Source organism: Anomaloglossus baeobatrachus, chromosome 3 (assembly GCF_048569485.1).
Source record: "Anomaloglossus baeobatrachus isolate aAnoBae1 chromosome 3, aAnoBae1.hap1, whole genome shotgun sequence".
Lineage (NCBI taxonomy): Eukaryota > Metazoa > Chordata > Amphibia > Anura > Aromobatidae > Anomaloglossus > Anomaloglossus baeobatrachus.
The window spans coordinates 282,834,755-282,851,262 of record NC_134355.1 but is presented as its reverse complement, the minus strand read 5'-3'; the positions used below and the strand labels follow the sequence as shown (position 1 = coordinate 282,851,262).

General features: G+C 41.7%; 1 protein-coding gene across 2 annotated transcripts in view; it reads left to right on the top strand.

The window, feature by feature from the left end:
- The first annotated feature begins 619 nt into the window (after positions 1-619).
- Positions 620-16,508, top strand: part of ENPP3 (ectonucleotide pyrophosphatase/phosphodiesterase 3) — a 213,944-nt gene continuing 198,055 nt past the window's right edge. Inside the window, exon 1 of one of the 2 annotated variants that reach the window (XM_075339878.1) lies at positions 620-808. In XM_075339878.1, the coding sequence (XP_075195993.1) occupies positions 731-808 (78 nt within the window). In that variant the 5' untranslated portion in view covers positions 620-730. Of the gene's footprint in view, positions 809-11,456; positions 11,529-16,508 lie in introns of those variants that run through there. The other variant, XM_075339879.1, reaches the window with a different exon arrangement.

Genomic DNA, 16,508 nt, shown 5'->3' with positions numbered 1-16,508 from the left:
AGGAGCCTGGGGCAACTGCCCCATATGCCTCCCCCCCCCGCCCCGTAGCTATGCTACTGATAAGACATCAAGTAATTTATGCCAAACTCTCCTCATGTAAGGGTGGTGGGAGGCTGGGGGCCACGTCTGCCCAAGGGCCATCCAGAGGATTCACCCAGGCCTCTGCAGGCCAGTCCAAGCATGAATATACATGTAGGACAGTATTTGTGCCAGATTACTATAGTCACTCTGAACTGACATGAAGCCCAAGGCTGAGCCTGTAAATTTCAGCTGAGCAAAGTGTTAATATAAAACACATGGCAGACAGGTCCTAACTATTGTTATGTTAGGCTGTCTCACTAGTGGGTAAAGTGCATTATTTCACAACCTGCGTCATTTTAAGCTGTATGCTGCCATAGCTTCTTTAGCAAGGCTTTCAGGAAGTAAAGGAAAGGGAAACAAAGTGTTAAAGTAATGTCACTTTATTATCACAGTTTGTACTTTACCTGGAGTCCATAAGAAATAAGGTAATCTTTTCACTATTATTACCCATTCTCCTCATGCAGATAAACCTTTTTAGTCTTTGACCCGTTATAAGTCCCTGGTATCTTCCTGGTGTCACATTGTGCTGCTGTTCCTTCCACAGGTTAGGATTTTCTCCTGTGCAGGAAGAAACAAGAAGACACAAAACGTACAGGGATCGCCTTTCCTTGCCAGCTGCTGCAGAACAGCTGAGCTCCTCTTTAAGAAAATGGAATCAACTCAGAGGTTAAATATGGAAAGCCCTCCTAATCAAGAGGGAATGAATAAATATAAGATAATCTCCGTGGTAAGTGCTAAGATGTTTTTTATGAGTGTTTGTAGCGTATTTTCAGTTCAAGTGCTGTTTGTTTAAGAACAAACACTATACGGACCAATGTAATTCAATGAGGCAGTGCAGAAGAGTGATTTTTTTTTCAGATTCCATATGGAGAAACCGTATAGCATCCGATTTTTAACGGGTATATTGTAATTCTTTAATTCAGGAAACTGTATTTAGTCCTGTAAATTTGTAACTGCTGGTGTATGAAAATGGAATACATACAGTTGAAACCACAAGTTTAGGCCCGTTTCACACGTCAGTGAAAAACACAGACGTTTTTCACTGGCGTGTAAAACACGCACATGTGCCTGCGTGTGCCGTGAATCACGGCACACGTGGGTTGTCTAAGTGCAATCCGGGCTCCGTTCTCCGTGGCCCGTGATTGCACTTAGAAATCAACTCACCTGTGCGCGCTCCCGCTCTCCGTGGTGCTGAATCCTCCCGCGGAGCAGCATCCGGCCGGCGCTGACCCCCGCAGCAGCTGCTTCCGGGTCGGCTGTGTCGTGCATCATTAAGATGCGCGACAGTAATCAGCCGGCTTAGAAGCAGCAGGGAGAACAGGCTGCAGAGAGCGTGGCTGAAGCCGGGTGAGTTAAAATGTTTATTATTTTAAATGCACGTTTTTTTCTGGCACGTGTTTCACGGACCACACCACTGCGTGGTCCGTGGGACATCATTGATGCCAGAAAAAAATGGACATGTCTCCGTGCGGCAATCACGCACACGCGGGTACGCCGCACGGAGACACGTGCAGTGAAAAATCACTGATGTGTGAGCAGACCCATTCATTATAATGGGTCTGCGTATGTCAGTGATTCTGGTACGTTTAAAAAAAAAAAAAGCACAAACGTACCAGAATCACTGACGTGTGAAAGGGGCCTTACATACACTATCTAAAAATACACATCTGCATATTTTTCTCACTATCTATCATGAAATGAGAATAAACCTTTTCCGTTTAGGTCAATTAGTAACAAAAATTATTTATATTTGCCAAGTGCCAGAATAATGAGAGAAAGAGAGAGAGAGAATGTTTTAAGAGATTTTAATTTTAATTACTTTCTGCAAAGTCAAAAGTTTACATACACTAAGAGTACTATGCGTTTAGACAATATGGGACAGCCCATACGATGATGTCATTTGGAAGCTTCTGATAGCTTTATTGGCAACATCTGAGTTAATTAGAGACACATCTGTGGATGCAATTTAATGCACACCTGAAACAAAGTGCTTCTTTCTGTAGCATCATGAGAAAGTCAAAAGAAATCAACCAAAATCTCAGAAAGAGAATTGTGGACTTGCACAAGTTTGGTCCATCCATGGGTGCAATTTCCAGATACCTGAAGGTGCCTCGTTCATCTGTACAAACAACTATATGCAAGTACAAACAAGATGGGAATATCAAGCCATCATACCGCTCAGGAAGGAGATGGGTTCTGTGTACCAGAAATGAACGTGCTTTGGTCAGACATGTGCATATCAACCCAAGAACAAAAGCAATAGACCTTGTGAAGATGCTGGGGGAAACTGGTAAGATTGTGTCATTATCCACAGTGAAATGCGTACAGTATCAACACATGCCAGGAATAAGCCATTACTCCAAAAGAAACATATAAAGTCAGATTAATGTTTGCAAATACAGGCAGGAACAATGACCTTAATTTTAGGAGACATGCCCTGTGGTCTGACAAAACTAAAATTGAACTGTTTGGCCATAATGACCATCGTTACATTTGAAGGAAAAAGGGAGAAGCTTTGACGTCTGAGACCACCATCCCAACTGTGAAATACGGGGGTGGCATCATGTTGTGGGGTTGTTTTACTGCAGGAAGGACTGGTGCACTTCGCAAAATAGATGGCATCATGAGGAAAGAAGATTATATGACAATACTGAAGCAACATCTCAAAATATCAGCCAGGAACTTAAAGCTTGGGTGGAAATGGTTATTCCAAATGGACAATGACTTGAAGCGTGCTGCCAAACTGGTTACAAAGTGACAAGGATACTAAAGTCAATGTTTTGGAGTGGCCATCACAAAGCACTGATCTCAATCTTATTGAAAATTTATGGACAAAGCTGAAAAAGCCGGTGTGAGCAAGGCGACCTACAAACATGGCTCAGTTACACAGTTCTGTCAGGAGGAATGGGCCCAAATTCCTACCAACTATTGTAAGACGCTTGTGGAAGTATGTCCTTAACGTTTGACCCAGGTCATACAGTTTAAGCGCAATAGTACCAAACACTTATAAAATATATGTAAACGTTGACTTTGCAGAAAGTAATAACAATGCCTTAAAACATTCTCTCTCTCTCTCTCTCTCTCATTATTCTGGCACTTGGTAAATATAAATAATTTTGGTTGACCTAAAATGAGATAGTTTATTCTGATTTCATGTCAGATAGTGAGAAAAACATGCAGATGGGTCTTTATAGAGAGTGAATGTAAACTTCTGGTTTCAACTGTATGTATTGTATATGAAAGACAAGTAAGAAAAAATGAGTTTACTGGATGAAACTTGTTCAATTTTTTTATACTGGTTTGTGAACCCAGTCTATTAGGTCAGAGCTGTTGTGTCAAATCCAGATATCTGAGAGAGAATCCAGGCTCACACGATAGTATGAAAAATGATGAGTTCTTCCAGAAAACTTGAATCATTTTCATCTGTATTGTCATCCGTATTCCATCCTTCTGCCATCTGTGGCTTAATTGTGTGTCCATTTTTTTACATCCATTTGCCCATATTTTACTTCTGTGTGAAATCCATAGTTATAAAGCAACAGTTTAAAATGTACAGTATATGATCAAATACAGTTTCCTAGGCTAATAATGGCAGAGTCTGTAAAAATTGGTTACTTTATGTATGATCCAAATGGGATTCAATTTTTTTTGTGCACTCATGGACTTGAATATTCAGAAGAGAAATGAGGCATTTTTTTACACTCAGATCATGTGATAAAACAACATTGGTCAGTGTCCTATCTGATTTTAACTTGGACAGCCCACACCCATATAAGACGCTTATCTGAAAGAGTCCTTATGGAGATCAACTGAAAAATAATTACCGTATATGTCTTCAGACACCAAGGATTAAGGACAGATGAGCTGCTCTGCCCAAATTAATTCTGATAAGGGGCAGGGTTCCGCGCTCAAGTGCCCAATATTCAAACACTGATACTCATCCGAAGAGTATGTCATTAATGGTTTAGTCCCAGAAAATTAGATGTATTTGAAATACAATTACCTCAAGCCATGCTTACAGTCTATATTGTACATTTGTTCCACGAGTTGCTTGATGGCTACCTATTGTTTCAAAAAACTTTTTAAATATCTTTGTTACAGTGGGAAAAATAAGTAGAGTGGAACCTCGCTTAACGAGTAACCCAGTTAGTGAGTATTTCGCTTAACAAGCAAAGCTTGCTGTAAATTTGTAACTCAGTTTATGAGCAAGTTTTGCCGTACGAGCAAAATACTCACCGCACACACTTCTGGTTCTGTACATCCACCGCGCTCTGACCCGCTCTTGCAGTTCACACAAACAAACACGCACACACACATATTATGCTCACCTTAGCTTCCATTCCATCGCCGGCCTCATGGTTCCTGTAGTTCGCTGCTACAGGATATGTATCGAGTAACCATCGTGATGATGGAGGAACTTCCGCTGTCAGCCGCTACTCAAAGGCAGCACGCTGGCCAATCACAGGCAAGCTTCTCCTTGCTTTGACGTCAGCGCTCTGGCAGCGGAATTCCCTCCCTCGTCGTGATGGTTACCCGATACACATCTTGTACCGGCAAACTGCAAGATCTAGGAGGCCGGCGATGGAACGGAAGGTAAGGTGAGAATAATATGTGTGTGCGTGCGTGTTTGTGTGTGTTTGTGTGTGTTTGTGCGTGTTTGTGCATGTTTGTGTGTGTTTGAGTGTGTTTGTAGGTGTGTGGAATGGCACAATAGGGGACCAGAATGGGACATTTAACAAGTTGTGGAACAAATTGTCTGCATTGCTATGATTTCCTAAGGGAAATCTTGCTTTGCTGAACGAGTAACTTGCACACTCCCAGAACGGATTGTTCTCGTTAACCAAGGTTCCACTGAACTTGATATACTGCCGATTTTCTAAGCTTTCTCCACCTAAAAAGAATGGAGAGGTCTGTAATTTTTATCATAGGTATACTTCAACTGTGACAGAAAGAATAAAAAAAATCCAGAAAATCACAATGTATGATTGTTAAATAATTAATTTGCATTTTATTGCATGAAATAAATATTTGATCACCTGCCAACCAGCAAGAATTCTGGCTCTCACAGATCTGTTATCTTTTCTTAAGTAAGCACTCCTACTTTGCACTCATTACCTGTATTAATTGCACCTGTTTTAATTTGTTACCTGTATGAATACGCCTGCCCACACACTTAATCACACTCCAACCTTTCCACCATGGCCAAGTCCAAATAGTTGTCTAAGGACACCAGGTACAAAATTGTAGACCTGCACAAGGCTAGGATGGGCTACAGGACAATAGACAAACAGCTGGGTGAGAAGGCAACAACTATTAAGGCGCAATTATTAGAAAATAGAAAAACCCCAAGATGACTGTCAATCTTACTCAGTCTGGGGCTCCATGAAAGATCTTGTGTGCCGCCCCAGAGGCTTCTGATGTCACGGCGGTGGCTCCGAGCCGTGATGTGGCTGTACCGGGCACGAGCGACAGGCTTTTTATAATGGGGAGTAAAAATAATATTTAAAAAGGGGAGAAAGAAAAGACAATAAATAAAAAGTTTGTGATGCCAGTAGAGATGTTCGTCTCTCTCTCTCTCTGTGATATTATTTGTGGTGACTAGGCACAGGGCGCCACATTTGTCTTGTGGGCTAATGATGATTCTGAGAAAGGTTAGGGATCAGCCCAGAACTACAGAGGAGGACATGGTCAATGACCTGACAAGAGCTGGGACCACAGTATCAAATATTACCGTTAGTGACACAAAAATCATGCAATGTGATCTTCTGAATTTTTTTTCTGATTCTGTCTGTCACAGTTGAAGTGCATCTATATAAAAAAATGACAGACCTCTCCATTTTTTGCAGGTGGGAAAACTTGCAAAATCAGCAGTGTATCAAACACTTATTTTCCCCACTGTACATGTCAGAAATTTTGATTGATGGGGATAGAGCTCCACTAGTGATGGCTAAGCATTAGAATGTTCAAATTCTTGTTCCTGGATTTGAGCTGGTCAGATGCTTGGATGAGCTTGACGTGAGTAACAAGCATTAGTTAAGTCAATAACTGGCCGGTTCGGTGCTCTACCCACAAACAGCCATGCCAGCCATAAACATTTCCGGCAGGAGAGAGGCATTCATAGACTGTGAGTGGCTCTTCCTTGGATGCTAGCCCACATCATTAAGTAAAGTGAGCCTGTGCTTTGTGCTTATTGTTTCATGGACACATCCGAGCACGATACTTGGCCGGATACCGGGAATACCCAAGCACCCCAATCGAGTACCGAACAGCACCTAGCGCCCTCGCCCATCACTAACCTCTATGAAGATGGAAACTTTATCAGTTTTTCACTATGCCCCTTCAATTATTACATCTAAGAAGAGAAGTGTAGGGTTTGTAGAGCCTATTAGCCAGGCGCATGACAACATTAATGAATGCGATGCAGTGGGACTGTCCCGATTTGAGGGCTACCTCTTGCAGTACCGCTGGTCACAGCTTTTGTCCCGACTCCTCCTCTCAGTGAAGTAAATAAATTAACTCAAGAAGAACAGTGCATAAATTAAACACTCATCAACTTGTGAGCTCTTTGTCCATAGACAGCAGCTCTACCATTGAGCCGCTACCTGTATTGAGAAGCAGGAGAGGATTTGGTAAGCAAATTATTCAATTACATAGACATATAGATACTGAAGGAACAAGTCAGATTCTTTTGTTCCCATAAAACTACTATAAAGAAATAAACAAAAAGACAAAAATATAATTTTCTTTTTCACCACCACCACCTTGGAATCAAACCCCCAACTTTCAAATACATAACATAATAGCTTTGATGACATCAGAGGAAGGATTTTACATAGATGAACCTGAAATGCAGCCTCTGATTACAAAGGACACAGAGCTTCATTGTACAGTGAAGATCATCTCTGTGTCCTGTATTCTAGAAGGAGAGGAAAAAAGTTGTTTCATCTAATAAAATTACTAAAAATAATTACAAAAAATTGAATAATGTAATTTTATTGCACTTTATTTAAAAACTAATAAACATCAAAAATGAGCAAATAATATGGACATATGTGATGTCCCTGTAATCGTAACAACCCGAACAACACAGCAATCAGATTATTTATGGGGATCGGTAAATGGCAAGGGAAATGGCGCAATTGATTACGGTATTTTTCTCTATTAAAACCCATAAAAAATGTAATAAAAATGTATCGCTGTCTGTGTGTTCACACGTAGCGTAAATGCTGTGCTTTTTCTGCAGCTGTTTGCACCACGCAAAGCAATAACAATCTTCTCTGATTATTGCATGTTTGCTGCATTTTTTTAAGCATTTTCCCCACCATTTCATACATTGTTTGGAGTAGATGTGAATCTGGGTTTTTAATGCATTTTAATACTACAGAAAAGCTTGGATTCTGTGTTTAAAAATACAACTGCATTTTATTTTCTCTTGCATTTTTATTTCAGGCTCTACAAAGAAACCTATAGAGAAAAAAAACACACTACAGCTGCACAGTTAGGCCCGTTTCACACGTCAGTGAAAAACACAGACGTTTTTCACTGGCGTGTAAAACACGCACATGTCCCTGCGTGTGCCGTGAATCTCGGCACACGTGGGTTGTCTAAGTGCAATCCGGGCTCCGTTCTCCGTGGCCCATGATTGCACTTAGAAATCAACTCACCTGCGCCCGCTCCCGCTCTCCATGGTGCTGATCGCTCCCGCGGTGCAGCATCCGGACGGCGCTGACCCCCGCAGCAGCTGCTTCCGGATCGGCTGTGTCGCGTATAATGAATATGCGCGACAATAATCAGCCGGCTTAGAAGCAGCAAGCTGCACGGGCTGCAGAGGACATCGCTGGACGCCGGGTGAGTTAAAATGTTTATTATTTTAAATGCACGTTTTTTTCTGGCACGTGTTTCACGGACCACACCACTGCGTGGTCCATGGGACATCAGTGATGCCAGAAAAAAATGGACGTGTCTCCGTGCAGCAATCACGCACACGTGGGTACGCCGCACGGAGACACGTGCAGTGAAAAATCACTGACGTGTGAGCAGACCCATTCATTATAATCAGTCTGCGTATGTCAGTGATTCTGGTACGTTTAAAAAAAAGCACAAACGTACCAGAATCACTGACGTGTGGAAGGGGCCTTAAGCAGTGTCTTTAGATGCGCTGAGGGCGCAGCTTTCATGACGTCACATCTACTTTACTTGGACATTCGGTCCGTGTTCACATGCAGTGTAAATGCCGGGTTTTTCTGCTGCTTTTTTGCCCATAAATTTTACTGTGTTTAACTGTCCAAGCAAAGTGGATGAGATTTCATGAAAAGACGTTACTGAAATCTGCGGTTTTGGTGCTTTTTTTTTTCTCTAGAGGTTTCTATGTGGATCTTAAAAAAATGGAAAAAAATACAGTCACTTTTATAAGTGCAGAATCCATGCTTTTCTGTACTATAAAAACACAGATTCACATCTACACCAAAAATGCATGAAATAATGGGGAAAAGGCATAATAAATGCAGCAAAAATGCAATAATCAGAAAAGATTGTTATTGTATAATTGGTGCGACTAGTGGCAGAAAACAAAAAACCATAGGATTTATGCAACGTGTGAACATAGCCTAGGGCTATGTGCGCATGTTGCGTTTTTTTAATGCGTTTCTGCCGCAATTTGAACTGTAGCGTTTTAATGCAAAAATGCATGCGTTTTGATTTCCAAGCAAAGTCTATGGGAAATAGGCATATTTTGTGTGCGCTATGCGTCCAGAAACGCGGCGGGTTTTTTTACAAAAAATTGTCAAAATCCCTGCATTTGAAGAAGCAACATGTCAATTGTTTTGGTAACATTGGAGTCAATGAGAATTATCAAAACGCATCCTAAAACAAATTTCTAGCATTTTACATGCATTTTTGATGCCAAATGCATGCTTTTTTGTCAAAATCAAAGTATGCGTTTTTGCCATTATAGTGAGGGCAAGAGGTTTCCTTTTCCCCTCACATCCAGCCTGACTAAAAATAGAGTCAATCAATAAGTTAATTTTATTTTTAACATACATATTAAATCCCAATAATCTTTTACTAAAATTATCATTATAGTGTATGATTTAAAGCATGACATTTTTTTTTTTCTTCACTTTTTTTCTAGTGTTTGAATGTTCAGACTTTATTTAGTAGTGTGTTTGTATTGAAAACGCATCCCATTTTAAGCACTGAAAATGCATGTAAAACGCGGTCAAAACGCGGCAAAAACGCTAGAAAAACGCTTTCGTATTTCCTGCGTTTATGTGGTCACAACCAAATTTGACAATGACAAATTCTGCCAGAGAATTTCTGCAAGTTACAGAACGCAACGTGCGCACATAGCCTTATAGACACAAAAAAGTAATGTGTGAAGTGATGCTTATATAAGAACGTTTTGGCTGCTATGCATGAATGAACAGTCCGGGGCATCTGCTGAATATCCCTCACTTCCAAATGGGTGTGGTTTGGGTATGGCCAAAATTTTCCCCAACGCACTGCACACACCGCATGCTTTGTCCCTCTCTGTTCTTCAAAAGTTGTGAAGTATGATTAATGTCTCATTTCCAAAAGAGCTAAGTAAAACCGGTCTCAGCCAAAAGGGCACAGCACACAAGGGAAGCATAAATTATAGCCTGGCTGTGTGATTGCAGTCAGATATGTTTTACTGCAACATTTCAAAGAAAGCATAATTTGGAAAGCTGGTTCATAACTATAGATAGAGATGTGATTAGTCCTGTGTGGACCTTCACCAGCTTCTTCACAGGTCTCTCAATATGTACAGTAAGTTGATACACACGGCACTTCTAGGGTGGTGCTCAAGTAGGGTCCAAAACCGTCTTAGGCCTCTGTCACACATTCGTGCCTCCAGTACGTGTTTGACAGTTTTCTTACGTACCGGAGACACGGGCACACGTGGACCTATGTATTCTTAATGGTTTGGACACACGTAAGTATTTTGGAACGGAACTTGTGTCCGTTCCGTACTTCCGTGTGTCCGTGTGTTCCTCATGCTGACATGTCCGTTTTTCTCCGGCATCACAGGTGTCACACGGCCCACACCCGTACCACACGGATGTAGTGTGGATGCGGTCCCGTGTGACACGCGTCAGAGAAAAAAATAAATCTTTACTCACCTTCTCCTGCCCTCCTGTCTCTGCCGCTGCTGTCACTTGCTGCTGACCGCCACTCATTATGCTCATTGCATATTCACTTCACTGCGGCCGGAAGCAGCAGCAGCGGGGAGTCGGCAGGACCGGAGACCGAAGATCAGCACCACGGTCAGCAGGAAGAACCACGTAAGTATGCAAATTACCGGTTCTCCGTGTGTTATCGCGGATAGCACACGGAGAACACACGTGGCCCGCACATATCGGAGACACGTACGTACCAAACACAACACGCAGGCAAAATACGTGTCTCGCGGCACGTGCGTGATTTTCACGTGTGTGTGGCACAGGGCTTAAGTAGATGTAGAAACTTGGCACTCAAGGTAAATGTGAATAGTGGTCTTTTATTGAGAAAAACTTGTAGGACCAGCACAAGCACAGATGTTTTGGTCAAAGACCTTCATCAGTGTGCGTGCAGGGGGTCCTCAGAAAGTTTAGCAACTTGGCAAACGGCGTAGTCAGGTATGACACCGCGTCATACCTGATACACCTTTTGCCAAGTTGCTATACTTTCTGAGGACCCCCTGCATGCAAATTGATGAAGGTCTTCTCAATATATACACACATAGTCAACTGGACTGAAGCAAGGAGAAATCGGCCATAGACATCATTGGACTCTTCAGGTCTATCCCTATATTCCCCAGTAATTTTTTTCTCTTTTCTCTGAAACAATGATGCTTTTTAGAGTAAAACATTGGTGCAATCTTGCGGCCAAGGCTCTGACTCATGCTCCCAAAGTTTGCAATGGATTCTTTAGAAATGATTGAGTTATCTATTTTAGATTATCTTAGCACGTAAGATTTTTATTGGGACCTTGGACTATGTCCCACGTATTGACAGATTAGCTGTAATAAAACCTAATCCTGCCTGCTACTGTTTATAATCCCAATATTCTACCTGCTACTGTCCTCCTTCCATCTCATTCAGTTTTGTGCCAGCTATAATCACAGTAAGAGCTGTTTACATAAGACATTTTTGACCATCTTTTTTTTAAAAAAAAATGTAAACGTTTTTTTATTGGTAATTGATGCAGTTTTACGAAGCAGATTTAGACCACTTAGTTTTATTGGTAAAACATGTAAAAGAGTTTCCTGTAAATCATGTACCCTAGAAGTACAAGTGTTTATTTGGCTCCTGCTTACAGTTGACTACTCCCTGAATAAAAGTAATTTACATGTTACCTAATCTCAGCTGACAATTTAATAAGGCACACAGGAAGCATAGTATAGAAATCTGAACACAGAGGAGAAAATGGGTTATCACTACCAGCCTCCCGTAAGTTGACTTTTTTTATGTTATTGTATAACAACTTAATACCAATAGATTAAATTATATAAATACTGTAGAGAATGTTACTAGAGTCATGAATTAGTTAAAACTGCACGTCTGATGTTACATCTGTAGAAAAAGACATGGACCGCACATCACAAAATCATACGTTGATCTAATGCCATTTGGCAAGAATTTACAAAACTGATTGAGGTTCTTAGTAGAGTTGAGCGCGGTTCGTGGTTCGTGGTTCTCCAGTTCGCGGCTCGAGTGATTTTGGGGCATGTTCTAGATCGAACTAGAACTCGAGCTTTTTGCAAAAGCTCGGTAGTTCTAGAAACGTTCGAGAACGGTTCTAGCAGCCAAAAAACAGCTAAATCATAGCTTGGTTTCTGCTGTAATAGTGTAAGTCACTCTGTGAATCAAACTATTATCACATTTCAGTGTATAGTGTGCGTGAACAGCGCCTTCAGATCACTGCTGTTTCTATAATGGCGATCGCCATTTTTTTTTTTTTTTTTCTTGTCTTCCTTCCCTAAGCGCGCGCGTCTTGTGGGGCGGGCCAGCATGTCAGCCAATCCCAGACACACACACAGCTAAGTGGACTTTGAGCCAGAGAAGCAACGGCATGTGTGATAGGATCTGCATGTCACATGTCCCTGCATTATAAAACCGGACATTTTCTTCACGGACGCCATTATCTGCCTTCTGCGTCTTTGGTGTCAGACATCACTGTCGCAGCTCCGTCTTCCTGAGTCCTATAGCCGATACAGCTGTATGCGCTGCATACACAGCGTTAGACAGCTTAGGGAGAGCACTTTATAGCAGTCCTTTTAAGGGCTCCAACCGGCAGGGTCAGAGAGCCATAGGTGACAGGTCCTGCAAACAGCAACAGCGTCTGTGTAGCCCAGGTCAGGGATTTCCTACCTGCATTTCACCATTAGGAGGGAATAGAAAGGCAGGCTTCCATTCCTCTACCCAGAGCACCACAATCCTGCCACTGTACCCTCTTGTCCTCTGCACACTCCAACTGATAACTAAGCCATTATACTAGCAAACACTCAGTGTACCTAGTGGCATCCTATACGTGGCTATTGGACTTTGCTATAGTCCCACTAGTGCAAAGACATTTGCAGAGCGCGTCTGCCTGCATTGCACACTACAACTCATTCTAACCAAGCCATTATACTAGCAAACACTCAGTGTACCTAGTGGCATCCTATACGTGGCTATTGGACTTTGCTATAGTCCCACTAGTGCAAAGACATTTGCAGAGCGCGTCTGCCTGCATTGCACACTACAACTCATTCTAACCAAGCCATTATACTAGCAAACACTCAGTGTACCTAGTGGCATCCTATACGTGGCTATTGGACTTTGCTATAGTCCCACTAGTGCAAAGACATTTGCAGAGCGCGTCTGCCTGCATTGCACACTCCAACTCATTAAAACCAAGCCATTATACTAGCAAACACTCAGTGTACCTAGTGGCATCCTATACGTGGCTATTGGACTTTGCTATAGTCCCACTAGTGCAAAGACATTTGCATAGCGCGTCTGCCTGCATTGCACACTCAAACTCATTTTAACTAAGCCATTATACTAGCAAACACTCAGTGTACCTAGTGGCATCCTATACGTGGCTATTGGACTTTGCTATAGTCCCACTAGTGCAAAGATATTAGCAGAGCACATCTGCCTGCATTGCACACTCCAACTTTTTTAAACTAAGCAATTTTACTAGCAAACACTCAGTGTACCTAGTGGCATCCTATACGTGGCTATTGGACTTTGCTATAGTCCCACTAGTGCAAAGACATTTGCATAGCGCGTCTGCCTGCATTGCACACTCAAACTCATTTTAACTAAGCCATTATACTAGCAAACACTCAGTGTACCTAGTGGCATCCTATACGTGGCTATTGGACTTTGCTATAGTCCCACTAGTGCAAAGACATTAGCAGAGCACATCTGCCTGCATTGCACACTACAACTCATTCTAACCAAGCCATTATACTAGCAAACACTCAGTGTACCTAGTGGCATCCTATACGTGGCTATTGGACTTTGCTATAGTCCCACTAGTGCAAAGACATTTGCAGAGCGCGTCTGCCTGCATTGCACACTCCAACTCATTAAAACCAAGCCATTATACTAGCAAACACTCAGTGTACCTAGTGGCATCCTATACGTGGCTATTGGACTTTGCTATAGTCCCACTAGTGCAAAGACATTTGCATAGCGCGTCTGCCTGCATTGCACACTCAAACTCATTTTAACTAAGCCATTATACTAGCAAACACTCAGTGTACCTAGTGGCATCCTATACGTGGCTATTGGACTTTGCTATAGTCCCACTAGTGCAAAGATATTAGCAGAGCACATCTGCCTGCATTGCACACTCCAACTTTTTTAAACTAAGCAATTTTACTAGCAAACACTCAGTGTACCTAGTGGCATCCTAAACGTGGCTATTGGACTTTGCTATAGTCCCACTAGTGCAAAGACATTTGCAGAGCACGTCTGCCTGCATTGCACACTACAACTCATTGTTACTAAGCCATTATACTAGCAAACACTCAGTGTACCTAGTTGTATCCTAAACGTGGCTATTGTACTTTTGTCTATTCACAGTATTGGAACGATATTTGCAGCACGTCTGCCTGCATTGCACACTCTAACTTTTTTAAACTCAGCCATTTATAGTAGCAAACACTCAGTGTACCTAGTTGTATCCTAAACGTGGCTATTGTACTTTTGTCAATTCACAGTATTGGAACGTTATTTGCAGCACGTCTGCCTGCATTGCACACTCAAACTTTTTTAAACTCAGCCATTTATAGTAGCAAACACTCAGTGTACCTAGTTGTATCCTAAACGTGGCTATTGTACTTTTGTCTATTCACAGTATTGGAACGATATTTGCAGCACGTCTGCCTGCATTGCACACTCTAACTTTTTTAAACTCAGCCATTATACTAGCAAACACTCAGTGTACCTAGTGGCATCCTATACGTGGCTATTGGACTTTGCTATAGTCCCACTAGTGCAAAGACATTAGCAGAGCACATCTGCCTGCATTGCACACTACAACTCATTCTAACCAAGCCATTATACTAGCAAACACTCAGTGTACCTAGTGGCATCCTATACGTGGCTATTGGACTTTGCTATAGTCCCACTAGTGCAAAGACATTTGCAGAGCGCGTCTGCCTGCATTGCACACTCCAACTCATTAAAACCAAGCCATTATACTAGCAAACACTCAGTGTACCTAGTGGCATCCTATACGTGGCTATTGGACTTTGCTATAGTCCCACTAGTGCAAAGACATTTGCATAGCGCGTCTGCCTGCATTGCACACTCAAACTCATTTTAACTAAGCCATTATACTAGCAAACACTCAGTGTACCTAGTGGCATCCTATACGTGGCTATTGGACTTTGCTATAGTCCCACTAGTGCAAAGATATTAGCAGAGCACATCTGCCTGCATTGCACACTCCAACTTTTTTAAACTAAGCAATTTTACTAGCAAACACTCAGTGTACCTAGTGGCATCCTAAACGTGGCTATTGGACTTTGCTATAGTCCCACTAGTGCAAAGACATTTGCAGAGCACGTCTGCCTGCATTGCACACTACAACTCATTGTTACTAAGCCATTATACTAGCAAACACTCAGTGTACCTAGTTGTATCCTAAACGTGGCTATTGTACTTTTGTCTATTCACAGTATTGGAACGATATTTGCAGCACGTCTGCCTGCATTGCACACTCTAACTTTTTTAAACTCAGCCATTTATAGTAGCAAACACTCAGTGTACCTAGTTGTATCCTAAACGTGGCTATTGTACTTTTGTCTATTCACAGTATTGGAACGATATTTGCAGCACGTCTGCCTGCATTGCACACTCTAACTTTTTTAAACTCAGCCATTATACTAGCAAACACTCAGTGTACCTAGTTGTATCCTAAACGTGGCTATTGTACTTTTGTCAATTCACAGTATTGGAACGTTATTTGCAGCACGTCTGCCTGCATTGCACACTCAAACTTTTTTAAACTCAGCCATTTATAGTAGCAAACACTCAGTGTACCTAGTTGTATCCTAAACGTGGCTATTGTACTTTTGTCAATTCACAGTATTGGAACGTTATTTGCAGCACGTCTGCCTGCATTGCACACTCAAACTTTTTTAAACTCAGCCATTTATAGTAGCAAACACTCAGTGTACCTAGTTGTATCCTAAACGTGGCTATTGTACTTTTGTCTATTCACAGTATTGGAACGTTATTTGCAGCACGTCTGCCTGCATTGCACACTCTAACTTTTTTAAACTCAGCCATTATACTAGCAAACACTCAGTGTACCTAGTTGTATCCTAAACGTGGCTATTTTACTTTTGTCTATTCACAGTATTGGAACGATATTTGCAGCACGTCTGCCTGCATTGCACACTCTAACTTTTTTAAACTCAGCCATTATACTAGCAAACACTCACTGTACCTAGTTGTATCCTAAACGTGGCTATTGTACTTTTGTCAATTCACAGTATTGGAACGTTATTTGCAGCACGTCTGCCTGCATTGCACACTCAAACTTTTTTAAACTCAGCCATTATACTAGCAAACACTCACTGTACCTAGTTGTATCCTAAACGTGGCTATTGTACTTTTGTCAATTCACAGTATTGGAACGTTATTTGCAGCACGTCTGCCTGCATTGCACACTCAAACTTTTTTAAACTCAGCCATTATACTAGCAAACACTCACTGTACCTAGTTGTATCCTAAACGTGGCTATTGTACTTTTGTCAATTCACAGTATTGGAACGTTATTTGCAGCACGTCTGCCTGCATTGCACACTCAAACTTTTTTAAACTCAGCCATTTATAGTAGCAAACACTCAGTGTACCTAGTTGTATCCTAAACGTGGCTATTGTACTTTTGTCTATTCACAGTATTGGAACGTTATTTGCAGCACG